Source organism: Rhagoletis zephyria, unplaced genomic scaffold (assembly GCF_001687245.7).
Source record: "Rhagoletis zephyria isolate East Lansing unplaced genomic scaffold, Rhagoletis_zephyria_1.1 Rzeph_scaffold_00915, whole genome shotgun sequence".
Lineage (NCBI taxonomy): Eukaryota > Metazoa > Arthropoda > Insecta > Diptera > Tephritidae > Rhagoletis > Rhagoletis zephyria.
In genome coordinates this window covers 83,517-106,935 of record NW_016157999.1, presented here as the reverse complement: position 1 = coordinate 106,935, position 23,419 = coordinate 83,517, and the positions used below count along the sequence as shown (strand labels likewise).

At 34.4% G+C, this 23,419-nt stretch overlaps 2 protein-coding genes across 4 annotated transcripts in view; both read right to left on the bottom strand.

Moving 5' to 3' along the window:
• Positions 1-23,419, bottom strand: part of anne (polyamine-transporting ATPase anne boleyn) — a 133,930-nt gene that overhangs the window by 45,609 nt on the left and 64,902 nt on the right. Inside the window, exon 1 of one of the 3 annotated variants that reach the window (XM_017614875.1) lies at positions 6,140-6,418. The exons of the other annotated variants lie outside the window; for them this stretch is intronic. Coding sequence (XP_017470364.1) covers positions 6,140-6,173 — 34 coding nt within the window. The 5' untranslated portion in view covers positions 6,174-6,418. Of the gene's footprint in view, positions 1-6,139; positions 6,419-23,419 lie in introns of those variants that run through there. 3 annotated transcript variants of the gene reach the window in all.
• On the bottom strand, positions 21,018-21,577 carry LOC108362045 (uncharacterized). The gene is made up of 2 exons (XM_017614878.1): positions 21,371-21,577; positions 21,018-21,284 (listed from the first exon to the last, which is right to left on the bottom strand). Exons 1-2 carry the CDS (start codon positions 21,551-21,553, stop codon positions 21,018-21,020), a joined length of 450 nt encoding a protein of 149 aa, XP_017470367.1. The 5' UTR covers positions 21,554-21,577.

The window sequence follows — 23,419 nt, the reverse complement described above, 5'->3', positions numbered from 1 at the left end:
AAATTAACTTAATGTTTACAGAATAAACAAAGTTCTTTTTCCTTCTGTCAGTAAACTGTTTTTGTTACAAATAGTATAAATAAGCCGGCCGCTATGGTGTAGTGGTAAGCAGTGCGCGCTTTCACTATCAGCACCTGGGTTCAAGCCCTGGTCAAAGCAACATCGCAAAAAATACAGAAAAAAAAGGTTTTTTCTTAACAGCGGTCGTCCCTCAGCAGGCAATGGCAAACCTCCAAGTGTATTTCTGCCATGAAAAACAGCTTCTCATAAAAATGAAATCGCCGTTCGGAGTCGGCGTAAAACTGTAGGTCCCTCCGCTTTGTGTGACAACATCAAGGCGCACGCCACAAGTCGGAGAAGAAGCTCGGCCAAACACTAACATATGTGTAAACGCCAATCCATTATTATTATTATTATAGTATAAATAAGCAATGGGAAATAAAGAAAAATTTGCTTTTTGTTCTAATCTTTGTTGGAAATAAAGCAAAACTCAGTTTTCGGTATTATTTTCCATTTAAAAGTGAAATATAGCAAATTTCGCGTTATTGCCGTTTGCGTTATTATATTATTTTATTTAAAATATACTTATACTTAAAGTTTTTGAAATCGGACTAAAACTACGCCACTTTCCATGTAAAAAAAAAAATTTAGAAATTCGAAAACTTCGATTTTTCAATAACTAAATACGCTAATTTACTCCAAGTTAATATTTACAACAATCTCTTAACAAGACATAAAATTATTATATGTTTTTGGAAATGGGAACCGCATACTTATGACTAGAAACTTACGAAACAACTGCTAAATTTTACTATAGGACTCTGAAGGCATGAAATGGATTTATACATTATTGTTACCTTAAACCCCTTACGTAATAACAGGACTACCACAAATTTAGATAAAAACCAATAGCGCACTCGTTCTTAATTCGAATAACAATTTTTTTGAACATTCTAACCCTCTAACTGCCAAAAAGACCCTTTGTGACCAAAATGTTTAAATTTTAGGCAACTGTACGAAAAACTATTAAGAAACGGAGTAAAAATCATTTTGAAGTTTGAACCAGGCTCACAAGCTTTACTCGATCAATTCAAAAGTGTGTGTTCTTGATGTTGTTATACCGTGTATTTGTTAGGTGCAGATACTTATGTATGTACATCAGATATGTATTCGCAGTCAATAGCTCAGCTTAGAATATACTCTCATGCTCATGAGTCACCCTATTGTTCACTCAAACTTGTCTCACCAAAAAATTTTATCTTCCCACAATTGCGTGACTTGCTTGTATACCAGGTATGGGCGTTTTTGAATGAATTATTATTAAAAAAAAAAAATACAATTTTATTCATAATTTTTCTAATTTCGAATGACGAATAAATTTTTATTCTTCATTCAAGCACTTTCGAATGATAAATAAATTCTTATTATAGTAATTTACGGCTCATACGGCTTTGCGAATCAAAATCTGTAAACAATTAGACTAAATTTTCTCTTGCCTGATAAAAATATCGAAATTTAGGAAAAATGGCTTAGACGTTTCTTTATTTTTTGCAAACGGTTTTGCGCATATTCTTGCACAAGAAATTCATGTTTATATGGAAAAAAGTGCAAAAAGCCAAAATTTGCACTTATTTTCCTAGAATTTTATAAACTTGTTAACTACATACCCAAAAAATTTCTAAAAATTCTAGTTAAAAAGCTCGAAATTTTGAGAAAAATTTGTGGGATATTTCCAAGTTCTGTATAAAGTTAGAAAGTCTTTCAGATTCGTAACTGTAAGCGAAACCAAGCCATTGAGCAATATGAGTTAGAGCTCATAGCGTACTAGCCCACAATCCGACGCTCTCTTCTTCATAACCAGGGAACGGATTTTTAGGACCTAAAAACCTATAAAAAAGGCAAAATAAAGTAACGAAATAGGCTGGAGAAGGCAAAATAAAATAGCGAAAAAGGCAGGAAAAGGCACTAGGTATTGCAAAAAAGGCAAAAAAGGCAAACCGAAATAGCGAAAAAGGCAAAAAAAGGTATTGCAAAAAAAGCAAAATAAGGCACTAGAAAAAGATAGAAAATACGAAGAACAATCAAAAAATATATTTATTTTAGAAATGCTTATATTACAAGTAAAAAGAGAAAAACTATGAACTAGTTTCATTATATGAAAAATTTGAACTTTGAATCTTTGACTATTTTATCCTTTCGAGTTTCTAACTCACAAAACTTTAATCTGTATAGTTGTAGTAACAATGAACCACAAGATGCATTTTTAAGTTTTCTGTCAGCATTTTCATTCGATTTTCGCGTAAGTTGATACAAGTGGAGCCCAATTTAAATATGGAACGTTTGAAACGTTCATATTATCAGAAATAAGGGCGTTTTCCTCGTCCTTTACAATTTTATCCACACCCCTTATTGTCTTCAAGCCTACGTTAGCTGAGAAAACGGCTTTGAATTTTTTCAACACCAATTTGGCAAGAGGTCCCTGTGCTTCTATAAGCCGCATGGGCATGTGTATATTTTTTAATCTTAAAGGTAGAAAAGGCAAAAAAGCCAAATATCTTAAAAAAGGCAAAAAAGGCAAATATCTTAAAAAACGCAAGAAAAGGAAACATCAAATGTGTATATATGGAATCAGGGAAAGCTAAATCGTGGACATTCTTAATCGAATATACTCTATCTCTTTAGCAGAAAAAAAGGCAATTTCCATAAAATCCGTTCCCTGTTCATAACAATAAGTCAGAAGTTTCTCGCAGGCAGCTCAAAGTTGTGTTTTACCCATTCAGTAGAGGTCAAATATCGTCGGTACCATATCAAACTATCGAATGTGCAAAAATGCTTTTTCATTTACGATACCTTGCGCATGCGTTTAGAATTATACCAAAGTTGGCAAATCGTCGAATTTCTGATCTTCTAAGAAGCTGAGGACACTCCCACACTTTTTCCTGATGACAACCACATTTTTTACAACAGTTTCTTTGTTCTCCTGGAAAGTACCGATTTTCACATTCGATAGTTTGACATGGTAGCAAGGATATGTAGACTTTAAATCTCCACAATAGGGTTTTGAATAACTTCAAGTAAGTACTTGCAGCGAGAGCGTACAAGAAATATAGAGAGTACAAGTAATTTTTAAGCAAAACCGACTACACTTCTCATATAAAAATATATATATATATTTATGAACCAATGATCGGATTATGGACCACCTCTGAGATACAACCTTTCGGATGCAAAAAGAATTATCGAAATCGGTTGACGTGGTCCAAAGTTATGCGGTAACATACGCAAAAAAAAAATATATATTCCGACGAACTGATAACCTCCTCCTTTTTTGGAAGTCGGTTAAAAATTGAGAGGAAGGGAAAATTACCAGAAAAAGATACTGAACGGGAAACTAGTAAAAACTTGCAACTTACGCCATTTTCACACTTTCTGGTTAAGTTTAACTTAGATTTAAATTGTTCACCCATATTTTCATTTCATTGATTTTGCTTCATCAAATCATCCTCTTAAACACTTTTGCTTGCATTTGAATTCGAAACATAACCAGGGTAGCCACTTTGGTAAATTGTTACCAAAATTGGTAGAAAACAATTGGGTTGGTAAAAAGGTAAATTTCTTCTCATTTTGGTAGATTTTTTTGAAGTATTTTGTTTGAAAAACACAATTAAAACTTTTCGTCCCCGCTTTATTTTTCGTAGTTATCTTTATATTATAAATTTCTTTCCGAAAGTGTAGTCTACTTTATTCCGTAAATTTTCGAACGCTTTAATGCACACTTTTTATATACAAATCCACATATAAATGTATATCCATAAAAGGCGAACAATATCGTGCTCCATTCGAAATTCATTTTACTAGAATCCTGAGGAGCTTTTGATTGCCTAAATACGTTTTAATGATTCTTTAAATGAAAGAAAAAAATGGGTAGGTATGTAATTATAACTGAATGTTGGCAAAAAAAAATCACAAATCAACGCCATTTTTTATCGATGGAAATTGTTAAATGAAACAAAAAACAACAAAAGACCAGCGACAAAAAATATTTAAAAAAAATCAACCGGAATTTTTTGCAGCACATTGTGGTCATACTAAAATTCCATGGGCTATAAGACTCCATACCTTAAATTGTTCTAAAAATTCAGAATAAAAAGTTCGAAATTTAGGCGAACATTTTGTTAATTTTTCTAAATGTTGTATATAGCTTGAATCCTTGATTCTTTAAAACGCAAACAATATTCTTATACAAAAAAAAAAAAAAAAAAAATTACTTGAAAAACATAGTGAATATTACAAAATTACCAAGCGGGTTTTTGAGTCACTGTATTTGTCTATAATAACTCCAGTTACAGTTTTTTTCAAATGATGAAGTTTCGTTGTTGCCTTTGGTTTCATCACTTTCGCTTTTCGTCAATACAATGTTTGGATACTGTTATACTGCGGAATTCAAACTGTATGCAGAGTTGCGACACATTGCAACCACACACATTGCATATTTTGGCTGCAATTTAGTTTGGCATCCCCGGAGTTCCGCATTAAGGTAGCTATGGAACGATAGAGGGAGTTCTCCTGATTGCAAATATATATACTTTTAGCCGCAGCAGGCCTCTAGTTTTTAAGTTATTTGTTGTTAAAGTTTGTAAATTGAACTAACCTCTCGGCGCTATTTCACACANAAAATGGGTACGATAAAAACTATTCTCTTTTATTGTTATTTTCTTAGATGCACTCTTCTAATGTCAGTGTGAAACCATGATTGAATCAACGGTTCTGTATTCATAATGTGCGTGTACATATATAAGTGCGTGATAATTATTAAAACTTACATAATTTACTAAAAATACATCATAAATGTAAAAAATGTTTACATTTCATTGTGCGGGGTTTTAATGTAACTATTTTGCCGAAGTGTCTACATAAATATAGTGTTTATTGTGTGAAATAGCGCCGAGAGGTTAGTTCAATTTACAAACTTTAACAACAAATAACTTAAAAACTATAAGCCTCCTGCGGCTAAAAGTATATATATTTGCAATCAGGAGAACTCCCCCTACCCCCCCATAGCCACCTTTTTTTTGTACGCGGGGGATGCCAAACTAAAATTTTCCCCATATTTTAAATATTCAATATAGAAATTAACAATTTTTCTGAATTTTCCATTTTTAAAACACCAATGGTAATCAATAACAAACGAAGCATCAACTTTGTTTGTGATGCGCTGATTGCTTTAGCGATGCGCTTTGATAACTTTTCGGATGCGTTTTCATTGTCAATATTTTGTAGTTTGGCGTTATGGAACATTATACTTTGTACGTATGCAAAGCAATTGATGTTTTGGAAGTCCACCTAACTAAAAAACCTGAACAAAACTATAGTTTTTATTAAAATAGCTTAAAGTTATTGGTACATACGTTCTAGATTTTGTAATTTTTTTTCAAGTGGATGGAAAGTATTTTTTTTCGTTAGTGGTAACCCTGAACATAACCTTATTTTTAAACACGCGCAAATTTCTGCTAGTAAAATTTTTACTTGCAAGAATTTGCAGCTCTCTCGGGTTGTTACGCTCTTGAATTCGATTTCTTGCAAATTTTTTGCGTTATTGAATGCATTTCTAGTGAAAAATTGCAAGCACTCCTAACAATTCGTAACAATTTTTTGATACTGAATGGACCTAGTCTTCACTTCAATGCAGTTCTTTTTGAAAATTCTTGAAACAAAAATATTATCAATATTTCGGCATGATCTTGACGCCCCCAACTTTTGCTTATCGAGTACTGTCAGAGTTTTAAATAACTGCATTTGGTGGTAATCTCAAAGAGGGCGCTAACGCTGCTCAAAGATATCGCTCATTTACTTCAATACTGTCAAAAACTCGGGAAAACCTGATTTAAAATGTTGAATTTACATATACTCCTATAGTAAACATGGATACATATTTGTTTATAGTGAGCTACTGGTAATCGGTACACCTATGGAATTTTTACATTACATAGAGGAACGGTAGCGGTCAATTATGCATGCTTAACTCAATTTTGTATTATTTTGGATTATGGCACTATTGAAGTAAATGAAAGATATATTCATGAACAAAATGACCTATGTATTTGCTTATAATAAACTTATATGACAATGAGTCATGTACCTTGAGCTGCTACGATAGTAATTTCCCCATACATATATATGCTGCAGCACGCCGCCGCGCGATAAACAACTATGTGTGATTTTTTTGGTGCTTTGATGCTCTATTTTTTTTTCCAATACCAATACAAATCGATATTACCGATGGTATTTAAAACCATTACATTACTATTTTCTATATTCTAATTCCTGTTGTCAATATCACATTAAAGATATGTTCGCCTCGATTTCACGTTTCCACGATTAGTACAGTCTCTACAAGCACGTCAATATTGCTGAACAGAGTTTAAACATATAATCAGACGTGATAAGGTAATCTAGGTGAAGGCGTCATATATTTTTAATATTTCAATTTTATTGTACTTTATACACTAGCAAACAAATGTACATACATACAGCATTATTGTTTTATTGCGCATGGAAACACTTGTAGAAAAAACGCAAAGCAGTCAGTGTAAGTATTTCAATTCGATTGCTTCAATCGTAGTTACCACAAATTATGGACACTAGATGCAGATACTACATTCATCCGTATGTATGTACTTACATAGCGAGTTAACACTTGGGAGCAACATACCGACAGTTAATGGTGTTTCTTCTGAACCTTTCATCGCCACTTACTTGACTTGAAAATACTTGCCGTTACAAATGATGCGAGCAATTCAGTATATATTCAATCGGAATCCTTGGTGTCGAATTCTCGTCTTTCATTAAATGTAAAAAGGTGCTTTCAAATTAGTTTTTCTAAAAGTCAACATGTTTTAAAAACTTTTTGCATAATCTCCAATAATGTGCTTCAATTTGCTGCCGAAATTAAGGACCTTGGATTAATGTTTGATTCCCATTATTTATTTAATAGTCACATAAATTATCAATTCAAGGTTTTGTGCGAAGAAATAATTCAAAAATTTCGTATCCTAAACTGCTTTTTAAAACTTTCGCTCGTTCTAATGTGGAATATGCCGCTTTTATTTTTTCAACCTTACTTCCAATTTTCCATTATTAGGATTGAAAATGAAAAGTGTCCTTAAAATGTGCCCTTCATACTTTAAATTTGTTTGATCCTATCCCTTGCTATCATTCCCGCCTGGCCTGCTCTTAATCAACCCGCAATCACTTGAATCAAGAAGATCGATTCTGTATCTTTCTTTATTTTTAGCATTCTGTCCTTTCAAACTCCTCTTTGTCTATATACGGTTTATTAAGTACAATTTTTTTTCTAATTGGTTCAAAATTATTTAGCTAATAATTAATCGCTTTAAGTAGTCAGTGAGAAATTTGTTTTAAGACTTTAAGAAGTAGTGGAGGAAGTATTATCTTTTCACAAGGCAATCGTTTTTGATGATGTCGTCCCCGGGCGTGTGTTCAAGCCGAATTGATCAAAAACTTCTACAGAGAAAGCATGAAAACTTTGTGCTGCTCCCATTGAAGACCTGTATTAATTTTATTTTAATTTATTGGCGTTTACACATATGTTAGTGTTTAGCCAAGCTTCTCCTCCGATTTGTGGCGTGCGCCTTGATGTTGTCACACAAAGAGGGACCTACAGTTTTACGCCGACTCCGAACGGCGAATGTATTTTAATAAGAAGCTGTTTTTCATTGCAGAAATACACTCGGAGGTTTGCCATTGGCTGCCGAGGTGCGACCGCTGTTAAGAAAAAGCCTTTTTTTCTAAATTTTTTTGCGATGTTGCTTTGACCACGGCTTGAACCCAGGCGCTGCGGAGTGGAAGCGCGCACTGCTTACCACTACACCACAGCGGCTGCGTAAGAAGACCTCCTAAATTTTCTACTACTCCCTACTCCCTACTCCCTAAATTTTCTACCGACCGACAATCGTTGTGGCAGTTTTCGACATTCATCGCTTTCGTTTGCGACATTTGTATTCTGTAACTATATCGTAGCGATAAAATTCGTTTACATCTTTTTCCGACGATATAAAATTAGAAATGTACTGGCAATGCTTATAAATTTTCAAAAGCAATCAAAAAGATTGACAATAAATTGAGATATCGAGGGCTTATATTCAATACCATCTATCTGCACTTTTCACAAAAATGAGATTCTGGTATAAAAATCCACCTAAGACTTAACTGCCATCGGTTATATTAATGCTAACCTTGTATAACGCTTGACACGAAAATTTGCTATTAAATTGCAAAGTCAGAATTAACATCAGTGATGACAGGTAAGTCCCAGATGCGTTCTAATATCACAAAGTAGTTTTTGTGAAAATTGCAGATAGAGGGTATTGAATATAAGCTCTCGATATATATATATTTTTCCACTTTTTCTCCACAACTGCTGTAGCCGAATGGATGTGTGTTCGACTGCCAACTGGTTGGTCATGGGTTCAAACCATACTTTTTTATCTACCAATGCTAATTTAAAATTTGGTCAAGATAAAATTAATAAAACGAAAGTATTGATGAATAATTAATTTACAAAGTAGCTTTTTTAAGACGATGACAGATAATTCCAGGCAAAATGAAAATTGCGCGCCAAAAATTAACCATCGAAAAATATCACAATGGCGGAAGAAAAAAGTTTCTACTCGTTTTACTTGTGGCCTATTTCTGATCATATTTTCTTCCTCTTAATATGACTCTATGTTTTGTGTTTACACTCTCGCTGCTGCTACTTACAGGAAATACTCGTAAAATGCATAGCTTTCGGGGAACGCCCATTATCTTAAAGGAAAGATTCCACTTGTCCCGCGCTGCAGAGAAGTGAGAAACTGAAGCCTATTATTCCTCCTCAGAGGATGTCGGAGCGCGTCAGGGTACTGATCAGAGATCGGACTTAAAAAAAATTCTGTGTGGTAGAATCTGGGACAAAAACGTGGTAGATTTCAAAAAATGTGGTAGATCTCTGGGTTTGGATCGAACTTTGTACAAAAATTAAAACAATTCTGCAAGGTTTCACCTAAATTGCAAACTTTTTAATTAGTCTCTAAAACAAATTTAATTTTAGTATAATAAAGTGCCAGATTGAAGTTGCTAAAAATTGCGTTGAGTTTTGGCAATTCCTTGACAGTTTAAAGCAATTCCTTTCATATCAAGATATTTGTCGAACATATTTTAAGAGATTTCTGCAAACTTGCGGACTGCTGTCAGCTTTTCTTTTTATCACATCACGAAGTAGCGAACAAATGTGGCACGTTCCAGAAACCGCTCCTAGGGATTTGCCGATTTTGACAATTCTCAAGTAAAAGTAAACAACGCCTTAGAAACTTTAGATGCACTGAAATTTGATAATACTGTCAAAAAAATCGCCGTTTTATTAACATTTTCGCTATTAATTCTTTGTATAAAACATATATTTTGCAATTTAACCACGTTTCCTGTCGAAAAATTGATTGCTGAGAAAATTTACTATTTTAAAGTTTATTTTCTCCTCCCATTCGGCTTTGTTTGCTTTTACTTCAGAAATTTCATCGTCGCCGGGAATGCGGAATCTTGTATTATATCATTCTTATTACCAGGGAACGGATTTTATGGAAAATGCCTTTTTTTCTGCTAAAGAGATAGAGTATATTCGATTAAGAATGTCCACGATTTAGCTTTCCCTGATTCCATATATACACATTTGATGTTGCCTTTTTTTGCCTTTTTTAAGATATTTGCCTTTTTTAAGATATTTGCCTTTTTTTGCCTTTTTTAAGATATTTGCCTTTTTTTGCCTTTTCTACCTTTAAAAAGTGATTATAGCATTTACAATTTTTTTAAAGATTAAAAGATATACATACGCCCATGCGGCTTATAGAAGCACAGGGACCTCTTGCCAAATTGGTGGTGGAAAAATTCGAAGCCGTTTTCTCAGCTAAAGTAGGCCTGGAGACAATAAGGGGTGTGGATAAAATTGTAAAGGGCACGAGCGCGCATTTAGTACATTCAAGGCTTTTCTTCGCGAAAATCGAATGAAAATGCTGCCAGAAAACTTCAAAATGCAACTTGGGGTTCAATGTTACTACAACTATACAGATTAAAGTTTTATGAGTTAGAAACTCGAAAGGATAAAATAGTCAAAGATTCAAAGTACAAATTTTTCATATAATGAAACTAGTTCATAGTTTTTCTCTTTTTACTTGTAATATAAACATTTCTAAAATAAATGCATTTTTTGATTGTTTTTTCGTATTTTCTATCTTTTTTTAGTGCCTTATTTTGCATTTTTTGCAATACCTAGTGCCTTTTCCTGCCTTTTTCGCTATTTTCTTTTGCCTTTTTTTGCCTTTTTGCAAAACCTAGTGCCTTTTCTTGCCTTTTTCGCTATTTTATTGTGCCTTTTCCAGCCTATTTCGTTATTTTATTTTGCCTTTTTATAAGTTTTTAGGTCCTAAAAATCCGTTCCCTGCTTATTACCATATAGTGTTTAGTGTTGGACAATTTTTGCTCTTAATGTTAAGAAAATATGTCGAGCAAAAATAAAAATAATCAAAAACGTAAATATGTGGTAGATTTCAGACCTTGAGTGGTAGATATGGTAGATGCTCAAAAAAGTGGCAGATCTACCACAATGTGGAGAAGTCCAATCACTGGTACTGATTGATGATTTTGTCAATCGCTTTCTTAAACATGTCGCGTAGTGTTATCTACGTATTCTGTGTAGCCTCGATTTGGATGCCATTGTCTACAGAATGTATTTATTTGAGGGTGTTATGTGGCGATCATATGCAAAGCGATGACTAATCGTGTTTGGTAATTGCTGATGTTCATTTACACTTTGGGTATGACCACCATTTATCTTCATTTGTTGTGTTGACGAAATCGATTTCTCGGCATACTGCTTTTTCTAGTCGGTAATGGATAGTCTTTAGTTGCGTTGTCATTATTCATAAGGAAGATTTGGGTTTAAAACAGGGCTTATCGTAGTCGCTGTTTGGATAAAAAAAATTTCCATTTGAATGCAGTAAGTCTGGTTTTCCTCTGCTCACAGTACTTTTGAAGGCCGCCAAAATCAGTGGGAGCACTTTAGAAGGTAGGGAGTAAATGTGCTATTATAGTGACCACTAGCGGCTTCTGGAAATAGCATCGCTTTAGTAAGCAACTAGAAGGGGTAAAAGTGTGTTTGCCTTAGTTACAGAATAACAAAGATATTTTACGAAATAACCAGTTTGTGCAAATAACCATGTAAGAAATATTTGTGCCCGCAAAACGTGCAAAACGGCGGCCCTTGGCGCTATTTGACTTCGTGTAGTAGGAATTCGTCGGTCATAGACTTTATATGCATGCATTAGGGCTGCAAACCACTCCAAAAAACGGGGCGGTTCGATTCAGTGTTTCGAACCAATTAGAAAAAACTTGTACCGGTTCATGAGTATTTCTGAACCGCGGTTCGATTCGGTTCAAATGGTTAAATTTTTTGAATGCCAAACCAAACAAATATTACACAAATATGATAAATCTACGTACATATATAAAAATAAAGTTAAAAAATAAAATAAAACTATTAAGATCAAACTCAAAAGTCCACATGTGGTGGAAAAATAAATAGGGACGCGGTATTTTTAAAATTTTGGCAAATTTTTTGTATTTACTGTTTATTGATCCAAGTTTACAGCAAAAATGTTCTATGGATGCCACTATCCAATTCCTATGTAGAATTGCTCGGTGATTCCGAAAATAGAGTTAATTTTTGTTTCTATTTTCAATTTACCGTTATTCAGCTTAAAGCAAAAATTGGTTCCTTTTAATCACGTATATCTTACGAACCAGTTAAAAAATCTTAATATAAAATAAGACAAATGAAAGCTAATGAAACTCTCCATAAACCGTATATACACGTGTCAAGTTAGCACTACACTTTTCGAAGTTGGAAAAGTTAACTACGGCATTAATTGTAGTGTTTTTGTCGTGGAAAGAAAAAATTTTCTAGCTCTCGTTTCTTAAGAAAAAGTGGTATGTAGTGCTACCTTGCCACCATACACCTAGTCGATAGAATGGAGATATTGAAAATGTTATAACGGCATTAACTGTAGCTTTTTTGTTGTAAATTTGTTGTGGAAAGAAAAAATTTGTAGCTTTCATTTTTTAAGAAAAAATTGTATATAGTGCTAACTTAACACCATACACCTAGTCGATGGAATTGAGATATTGAAAAGGTTACAACGGAATTAATTGTAGCTTTTATGTTATAAATTTGTTGTGGAAAGAAAAAATTTGTAACTTTCGTTTTTATGGAAAAAATTGAGTTGACCCTTTTTCGAACAAAATTTAGTATGTAGTGCTAACTTGAAACCNAAAGAAAAAATTTGTAGCTTTCGTTTTTCTGGAAAAAATTGAGTTGACCCTTTTTCGAACAAAATTTAGTATGTAGTGCTAACTTGAAACCATGCATCATTGACGACAGAATTGAGATATTGAAAAGGAATTAATTGCAGCTTTTTTGTTGTAAATTTATTGTGGAAAGAAAAAATTTGTAGCTCTCGTTTTTTAAGAAAAAATGGTATGTAGTGCTAACTTGACACCATACACCTAGTCGATAGAATTGAGATATTGAAAATGTTATAACGGCATTAATTGTAGCTTTTAANAAAGAAAAAATTTGTAGCTTTCGTTTTTCTGGAAAAAATTGAGTTGACCCTTTTTCGAACAAAATTTAGTATGTAGTGCTAACTTGACACCATGCATCATTGACGACAGAATTGAGATATTGAAAAGGTTACAAAGGAATTAATTGCAGCTTCTTTGTTATAAATTTGTTGTGGAAAGAAAAAATTTGTAGCTTTCGTTTTTTAATAAAAAATTGTATGTAGTGCTAACTTGACACCATACACCTAGTCGATAGAATTGAGATATTGAAAATGTTATAACGGCATTAATTGTCGCCTTTTTGTTGTAAATTTGTTGTGGAAAGAAAAAATTTGTAGCTCTCGTTTTTTAAGAAAAAATGGTATGTAGTGCTAACTTGACACCATACACCTAGTCGATAGAATGGAGATATCCAATATGTTATTATGCCATTAATTGTAGCTTTTAACTTTAAAATTTGTTGTGGAAAGAAAAAATTTGTAGCTTTCGTTTTTCTGGAAAAAATTGAGTTGGCCCTTTTTCGAACAAAATTTAGTATGTAGGTCAAGTTAGCACTACATACCATTTTTTTCTTAAAAAGCTACGAGAGCTACACATTTTTTCTTTCCACAACAAATTTACAACAAAGAAGCTGCAATTAATTCCGTTGTAACCATTTCAATATCTCAATTCTATCGACTAGGTGTATGGTGTTAAGTTAGCACTACATACCATTTTTTCTTAAAAAATTAAAGCTACAAATTTCTTCTTTCCACAACAAATTTACAACAAAGAAGCTGCAATTAATTCCGTTGTAACCATTTCAATATCTCAATTCTATCGACTAGGTGTATGGTGTTAAGTTAGCACTACATACCATTTTTTCTTAAAAAATTAAAGCTACAAATTTCTTCTTTCCACAACAAATTTACAACAAAAAAGCTACAATCAATGCCGTTATAACATTTTCAATATCTCAATTCTATCGACTAGGTGTATGGTGTTAAGTTAGCACTACATACCATTTTTTCTTAAAAAATTAAAGCTACAAATTTCTTCTTTCCACAACAAATTTACAACAAAAAAGCTACAATCAATGCCGTTATAACATTTTCAATATCTCAATTCTATCGACTAGGTGTATGGTGTCAAGTTAGCACTACATAGCATATTTTTTAAAAAATGAAAGCTACAAATTTTTTCTCTCCACAACAAATTTACAACGAAAACACTACAATTAATGCCGTAGTTAACTTTGCCAATTTCGAAAAGTGTAGTGCTAACTTGACACACGTCGTATATACATCACTTTCCGATAGGGCTTATAGTTTCTGACAAATTAATTAATCATAACAGCTTTTTTTATTTTTTAATGAAAAAAATTAAAAAAACCAAACTTTAACAGAAGAAAAATTAAAAAAAAAACAGGTTCTGTGCCAAATTTTTGCATTTGTACTAAAGCCTGTTCTGTTCCAAAAAAAAATCAAATTAGTAATGAAGAAAATCGATGGATAAATAAGAAATAATAAGTGATCAAATGAAAATACGCAAAGATTTTTTGTATGAAAAATTAGCAGGAAAGAAAGTTACTCATACGCCACGTACACCTGAGTAACACGGTTTCTGCTCATATTTCATACAAAAAATCGTTGCGCATTTTCAATTGACCACTCATTATTTCTTATTTGTCCATCGATTTTCTTCATCAGTAACTTGATTTTTTTTTTTGTAACTGAACAGGCTTTAGTACAAATGCAAAAATTTGGCGCAGAACCTGTTATTATTTTAATTTTTCTTCTTGTTAAAGTTTGATTTTTTTAATTCTTTCATTAAAAAATAATAAAAAATGGAGTGATTAGTTAATTTGTCAGAAACTATCAGTCCTATCGGCAAGTGATGGATATATGGTTTATGGATAATTTCATTAGCTTTCATTTGCCGCATTTTATATTAAGATTTAAATTGGTTCGTAAGATATGCGTGATTAAAAGGAACCAATTTTTGCTTTAACCTGAATAACGGTAAATTGCAAATATCTAGAAAACGTATACATAAAAAAAAATTAACCCGATTTTCGGAATCACCGAGGAATTCTACATAAAAATTAGATAGTGGCGTCTGGAGAACAAAAACCAAACTAAAATTTGTGATCCAGTGAAATTTGTGCAAAAGTTATGATATTTCTTCAAAGTTTCATCTAACTTGAAAACTTTTTAATAACGATTTCTCGAAAAAATTTGAAGTTTTAGTTGATTTTTGGCAATTTTTTCATAGGGTTTATTTTATACTAAGAATATTAATGAGAGCATAGCCTTTAGAAATGTTAATCCCGGGATCCCGGGATCCCGGCCTCTTTTAAGTGCCAAAAATCCCGGGACTCTTGGCAAATAATCCCGGGATTTTCGGGATTTGTAATAGAAACTCCTTTTCTTGACCAGTATTGGGTATATTTCTTTTTTTTATTTAATAACTAGCCGGCCACGGATGCGCGAGGCTTCGCCTCGCGCTAACTGTATGCATATGAATGTACATTTACGTGTTTGGAGAAAGAAATCATATGTCATCATGTACTTCGTTTATTAAATACATAAAAAATCTTGTCTAAACCTGTTCAGTAGCGTGGTTAAAATATCTCGCCTTTCCTTTATACTATGTATAGAAGATTGTAAGTTTAAATAGGTGGCAACCCTACTCAAAAAACTTAAAGGTTTTGTACATGCGAAGGCCATGCCCTTTCATTTGGTATCTCTTTTTTTTATCCAACGGACGGTGAAGACCTTATAGCTTTTAAACAGGTGGCAGCCCTACTCAGAAAAATAATACATTATTACACATCCAGAGGCTAAGTCTTTTCATTTGACAGTGACGGTGCAGAACTGACACCTACGCTTATTAGAATTGAATATAGTAATTTTCTTAACCACCATATTAAAATTCTAAATTGAAAAGGTCACTCTCCTATCGATACAGAATATATTAGAGAAAATCTCGTCAAAATCCGTTCAGTAGTGTTCCAGATTACCGCGTACAAAAAATATCGACTTTCCTTTATACTATGTATAGATTAATAGTTTTTTATTAATGTCTAGCTCATTATACATATAACACCGTGCGATAGTAAATTTTACACACAAAAATCAATATATTCGTGAAACCATGGGCCAAATATAGCAAAATTGCGTTTTTAGTTTTTCACTCTGATGTCAGTAATTCAAAAATTATTTAAATAATTCAGTGAAATGTGCTTAGAGATGAAATATGGGTATCAAATTAAAGGGGAAATTCTGTAGAATTTAATCAGATTCAATTTTTTGGTGGATAAGGTCCGGTAAGTATTGAAAATTACCTTTAAAATTTTATCCTTGAAATTTCGCAATAATTATTTTTGAAAAAATTATATGTTAAGGACTTATATAAACTCGATAACATCCTCGAATTTCGTCCTTCTAACCTTATCAGCTTAAAAAAATACCTGTTCTTCTTTGAGACTCCAAAAAATTTTAATTTTTTTAACTTCTAAAGAAATTTCCTCTATATTTGGTACCCATATTTATTCCTTTTATGAGCATGAAATGGTATTATAACTTTGGTCCGATGTTTGTAAATACCAGAATAAGAAGGGATAGACCCACTAAAATGCACACTTATTTGATCGAAACGTCGAGCTGAGCCGATTTAGCCATGCCCGTCTGTTTGTATGCAATACAGTCACTCAGTTTTCGAGATATCCGGATGAAATTTGGCAATTGGGTAGATTTTTATAATGTACTAGCTTTTAAAACTTTAAAAGCCTTTTTTTAAAGATGTTGTATTTTATTTCAGCCCTAATTTTACTATAGGAGATTACTGGAGGACAGTTGTATAGCTTGGGTGTTATGTAAAGAAATGTAATAATAACTTTTTGGCAAAGCAGGTGTTTTTATTTACATTAAAATATCTCCAATAAATAATATATCGTCGTTTAAAGTACAAACCGCGTATCAACAAAATGCAAAACCGCGTATCAAGATAATGTAAAACCGCGTATGTGAGGCTGCATAAATTATTTTCTAGATAGTGAAAACACTCACATTTTAAAATGGTTCTCTTTTTTTATAAAGCAATCGCATTTCTGGCAAGTATATTTCAGGACGAATGGATAAGAATTGAGCCAAAAGCTTGTGTGCAAATCCAATTTTTGGCAGCGATATGCATGTAAGTTATAGTAGAAATATCAATGTTGTGATCAGGGACGTGAACCGAATGAAAAATTTTATCGGTTCGGTTCAGCGGTTCTACCCGTTTTTGCACTTTTGGATTGGTTCATCAAAGCGATTTTTTGGTCTTTGAACCGGGGCTTCGGTTCGGTTCAACGGTTGGAAAAACAAACAACTAAAAGTCTAAGTTCGGGCGGAGCCGAACATTAAATACCTTTCCAAAAGCTACCGCAACCGGGGTGCATCGATTTTGAGTAATTTAGCGTCCATAAATTTCGAAATATTGAAGTTTCAAGCATTTCTGAAATTTACCGTTATATGAAAAGCGGCCTCAATTTTAGCCTGATTTCAATAATTTTCGACGTTTTGCTTTTATGTGGCAAGCACAATAACCATACCGAGTTTGGTACTAATTGGTAGAACGGTTACCGAGATACATATATGTGATCATAAGTGGGCGGTGAAACGCCCGTTTTCCAATATTTTATCATAAACGTATTTCTTGGTAAAGGATTGTTGCAAACATCAATTTTGAATAAATTAATTTTAATATTTACTGATTTATCGAAGATTTCGCAAGTTTAAGTGTCGAGTGTCAAGTGTCAAGTGCAGCAAGGTTAAGGGTCAAGTGTCTGTAAAATGAGATGGGTTGCCTTTACAATTGATATTGTCACATGGTAGGTATTACCATGCTTAACAAAAAGAAAAAAAGTGGGTACATTGATCTATTAAAAATTGGTTGAAACGAACCTTTAAACCTTTATGGAAACTGATTCGGTTTTCGGTTAATTCAAACATTTGTGCAAAATTTCGGTTTGGTTAATGGTTCAGTTAATTAATAGAAAAAAGCGGTTTTCCGGTTCAAAACCGGTTCACGTCCCTGGTTGTGATATTAAAACTTTAGCTAACTTATTTGTTTGGAATAATAACTCTTATACACACAGCATGTTTTTAATACTTCAAAGCCTCTATTAACATAAATGTGTTTTCCAATGCAATTATCATAGATTTTATTTTCAATAAAAATTTGGGTTTTGCTTTAAGGAATTCTTGTTTATTGTCATTGCAAAAGCTAAGCGAACTGGAAACCGAGTTCTGTAAATTCGAAAGGCATATCAGAAAGAATTAAAGGGGACACATAAATTGTGGATCCGAAGTTAAGGCTGATACAAAATTCAACGCCTGTGTTATGCGCTACGCCCCCTTTTACAAACTCATTTATATAAACATACCTTACTATAAGAACCTATGTACCATAGATGTCTGTATACCAAATTTCAAGTTTGCGTGATTTTTCAGAAGTTATGGCTGATTAAATATTCCACGCCTATAAGATGATCCACGCCCCCCTTTTATAAACTTACTATAAGCACCTACCATAGGTATGACTGCATACCAAATTTCAAGTTCATGTGACTTATCGTTCCGAAGTTATGGCTGATTCAAAATTTCACGCCTATGAAATGTGCCACACCCCCTTTTACAAAGTCATTTATGTATACCTTACTATAAGCACCTACCATAGGTATGACTGCATACCAAATTTCAAGTTCATGTGACTTATCGTTCCGAAGTTATGGCTGATTCAAAATTTCACGCCTATGAAATGTGCCACACCCCCTTTTACAAAGTCATTTATGTATACCTTACTATAAGCACCTATGTACCATAGATATGTCTGCATACCAAGTTTCACGTTTATGTGACTTATGGTTCCGCAGTTATAGCTGATTAAAAATTCCACGCCTTTTGGATGTGCCACGCCCCCTTTTACAGACTCATTTATATACATACCTTACTAAAAGCACCTACCGTAGATATCTCTGCATACCTAATTTCCAGTTCATGTGACTTACGGCTCCGAAGCTATAGCTGATTAAATATTTTATATTTTACGCCTATGGGAGGTACCACGCCCCCTTTTCCAATTCCGCCCATTTTTTCCCATGAGCATGGAATTAATTTCATTTATCTCACCACGAAGTTCTAGTACTCTACCGCTAATTTAAGATATATACAAAACGAAAATTTTAGTTAGTATGGGACGTGCCGCTGCCCCTTCTACAACTCACTTATATATAGCCTACTATAAGCAACTACTATAGGTACGTCTGCGTACCAAATTTCAATTGCACGTGACATATGATTCCTAATTTTCCACGCCTATGGGATGTGCCACGCCTCCTTTTGTAAACTCATTGATATATAGCCTACTGTAAGCACCTACCGCAAGTGTGTCTGCATACCTAATTTCAATTTCATGTGACTGATGGTTGTGAAATTATAGCTGATAAAAATTTCCACGCCTATGGGATGTGCCACGCCTCTTTTTACCTACCCATTTATATATACCTTACTGTAAGCACCTACCATAGTTATGTCGGCATACCAAATTTCAAGTTCATGTGGCTTATAGTTCTGGAGTTATAGCTGGTAAAATATTCCACGCCTATTGGATGTGCCACGCCCACTTCTACAAACTCATTAATTTATACCATACTATAAGCACCTACCATATATATGATTGCATACCAAATTACAAGTTCATGTGGCTTATAGTTCTGGAGTTATAGCTGGTAAAATATTCCACGCCTATTGGATGTGCCACGCCCACTTCTACAAACTCATTAATTTATACCATACTATAAGCACCTACCATATATATGATTGCATACCAAATTACAAGTTCATGTGGCTTATAGTTCCGGAGTTATAGCTGATAAAATATTCCTATGGGATGTGCCACGCCCACTTCTACAAACTCATTAATTTATACCATACTATAAGCACCTACCATATATATGATTGCATACCAAATTACAAGTTCATGTGGCTTATAGTTCCGGAGTTATAGCTGATAAAATATTCCTATGGGATGTGCCACGCCCACTTTCACACTCATTTATATATACCCTACTATAAGCACCTACAATATGTACGACTGAATAACAAATTTCAAGTTCAACTGGGATGTGCCACGCCTCCTTTTACCAACCCATTTATATATAACTTACTGTAAGCACCTACCATAGTTTTGTCTGCATACCAAATTTCAAGTTCATGTGGCTTATAGTTTCGGATTTATAGCTGATAAAATATTCCACGCCTATTGGATGTGCTACGCCCACTTCTACAAACTCATTTATTTATACAATACTATAAGCACCTACCATATATATGATTGCATACCAAGTTTCAAGTTCAAGTGACTTATAGTTCCGAAGTAATGGCTGATTAAACCTGGCATATACGTACATACATACATACTTCCACAAATACTTATATCCCTAGAATACTAACCTTATTTTTTATTCCTTTAATACTAACGTTCGCCTGTGAGGCTACTTTGAAAAAAAGTTCAAATTTTGTCAAGCTGTGAAGCTGTGTTTTTTGTGATCTGCTTAAATTTTGTGTTTTATAAAGCTGTTTACGCTCAATAAAGTAAAGAAATTAAAAAAAGTGTTAATAAACTTCTGGTGCACAGTTTAAAGATAAGTAAGATATCAAAATTTCCTGTAAATTTGATTCATTTAACTTGATATTCTTAATTGCATGTGCCGAGTATTTTGTTTCATATAATATATTGTTGTTGTACAATTGTTTTTGTTTGTGCACATTGATTTTGCTCTTTTTGTCATTTCTGCTGTTTCATCTTTGTCACAGCTGTTTGCGTTGTGTTTATTAGGTGTCAAATATACAGTGTATTTAAAACTGTTCGCTACATAGCTTTCCAACTGACATTTACCATCTGATTGGTTCTCTGTTTGATACATCGTTTTCAAAACTGTTTTTGTTTCTAAAACCTAAAAATTACATATAATTTTAAACATGTCGTGTATTTACACCAATTGCCATGTTAAAAGCGACTCCTATGTGTCATGCTGGCTCTGCGATGGGATTGCCCATATAAAATGTGCTGGTTTGAGCGGTAGGGTGTTAGACGCTATTAACGAGTGTCACAGGATGGTCGAGTTTATTTAAAATATAAATAAAACACCAATGGTGGTAGGCTGGCCCTGTCAAGGGGCAAGTATTGTAATTTAGTATTTATTCAAAGTATGTATTAATATTCAAAAATAATGGAAAAGTATCCGCTCAGTGAAATGGTCACACACGTCTGTATATGTTCAGCTTCGGTCGCTAACTGCTGCTTGTTTCATCTTCTCTTGTCTACTATTCGCTGGTGGCAGGGTTGCATGAAGTCGTACGTGACAGTTCGGCCAATTCTGACATTAACATCGTCTCGATGTCACTGCTTTCATCTTCGTCGGAATCATGTTCATCTAGTTCGGGCTGTATTATGCACCCTGGTTTAATTTTATCCGATGCATATACTGAACAGAACCGTTTTTGCTTGTGTTGCATACCATCGATGTCTTCGATCAGGTATCTATCGTTACCCAAAACTTTGGTTACCACGTATGGACCTCGGTAACGTATGTCGAGTTTACGCGATTCGCCCGTTGCNTCAGGTATCTATCGTTACCCAAAACTTTGGTTACCACGTATGGACCTCGGTAACGTATGTCGAGTTTTCGCGATTCGCCCGTTGCTTGCAAGTCGTTCTCGATGACTACTAAATCGTCCACCTGATACACCATAGGCTTTCGATGCTTTGCGTCGAATCGTTTCTTCCACTTCTCTCGCTGTTTTTGCATACACTGTAAAGCTTTCTCGCGTTTATCTGCTATACTATCATCGATAGTCATGAGTTGCTGCTGCTAAAAGTCGGTTGCGAATGACGTCACGCAACTTGAAATCGTAAATTAGTTCATTTGGACTAAATACAGTACTAGCATTACGTTGGGAGTTTACGCTCCATTGTAATTCTCGTAGTTGGTCATCCCATTGTTTTGGCTGGACACCAGATGTACAGAGNGCATTACGTTGGGAGTTTACGCTCCATTGTAATTCTCGTAGTTGGTCATCCCATTGTTTTGCCTGGACACCAGATGTACGGAGAAAATCTAAAATAATTTTGTTGGCTCTCTCCACTTGTCCGTTTGCACGTGGAGTTCTCACTGCAGTTCTAATATGTTGAATATCGTTTTGCTGACAGAATTCAGTGAATTGTTTCGACGTGAAGGCCGTACCACGATCACTTATTATACGGCTTGGTAATCCAAAATAACATGTCAGCTCGTGGAGTACCTGCAACACCGGATGAGTCTTTGTGTTGCGCACAGGTTTTACCATCAGGTATTTCGTAAATGCATCGCTTATGACTAAAGCATATAGATTACCTCTTTTGCTTCGCGTAAATGGACCCAAATGGTCGATATGAAGCGTACGAAATGGAACAGGCTCCACCTCGCTGAAATGTAGTTCGCCTTCTGGCTTGCCCCCTTTGCCTTTGTTGTAACAACAGTCAATGCACGCTGCGATGTATTCCCTGACATACTTTCGCGCTTTAAGGAACCAGAAATGCTCATAGATACGTTGTAAAGTTTTATCTACACCAAAGTGCCCCACNCTGACATACTTTCGCGCTTTAGGGAACCAGAAATGCTCATAGATACGTTGTAAAGTTTTATCGACACCAAAGTGCCCCATGTCGTCATGACAATATTTCACGACCCGCCATCGTACTGCTTTTGGTACCACATAAAGACGTTTTTCGTTGTACACCTTATACAACCTATTGTTCTGTATTCGATATTCGCTGTTCAGTTGTGTTGCTTGCTTCGATTCGGCTTTGCCTTTTAGTACATTAATGATTTCACGTATCTTACCATCTTGTAGCTGCATAGTCAGCAACCAATCATCGGAACTTGTAGTAACCAGCAACACCTCTGAAGACTGTTCAATAGGCGCTCTGCTAAGCGCGTCAACGTGGGACATGCGTACGCCTGTTCGACNCGCCATCGTACTGCTTTTGGTACCACATAAAGACGTTTTTCGTTGTACACTCAGAAAAAAGNGAGCAATCGGTTACCACCTTGAAATGCTTGCCCAGAATGTATACCCTAAATCTTGCNTGAGAAAAACATATTTAGTTGACGTAACTAAACTCTTTTCTCAGTGTACACCTTATACAACNTACTTCTAACTCATAGGCATGATAGCGAGACTCTGTTTCTGTACACCGTCGACTAAAATAAATAACCGCTTTCCAAGTTTTCCCATCGTCAGTTGATTGGAGTAACACTGCAGCTAGACCAACACCGCTAGCATCAGTATGCACTTCGTGTATTGCATTAAAATCGTACAGAGTGAGCACTGGTTCATTACTCAATGCAGTTATCAAAGTATGGAAAGCAATATCTTGTTCTTCCCCCCAATAAAATTTTGTAGCTGCTTCTTTTCGCGTGAGGTTTGTTAACGGTCGCGCGATAATAGCATAATTCTTTACGAATTTTCAAAAAAATCCTNACTTATTGAATCGTTTGAATGTGCTAGTATGCCGACCATTGCGTTGTGCGCGGAAATCAGTGCTCCGCTACCGCTGTTCGTATATGGCTGAAACACGCATGTGGTCCCAGAGCGCTCAGTATACTTATAAGCTATGGCATGTCGATCGCTGCGCTAGGTAGAGAAAGAAAAGTGTGTGCTATGACATGCACAGAATTGTTTGT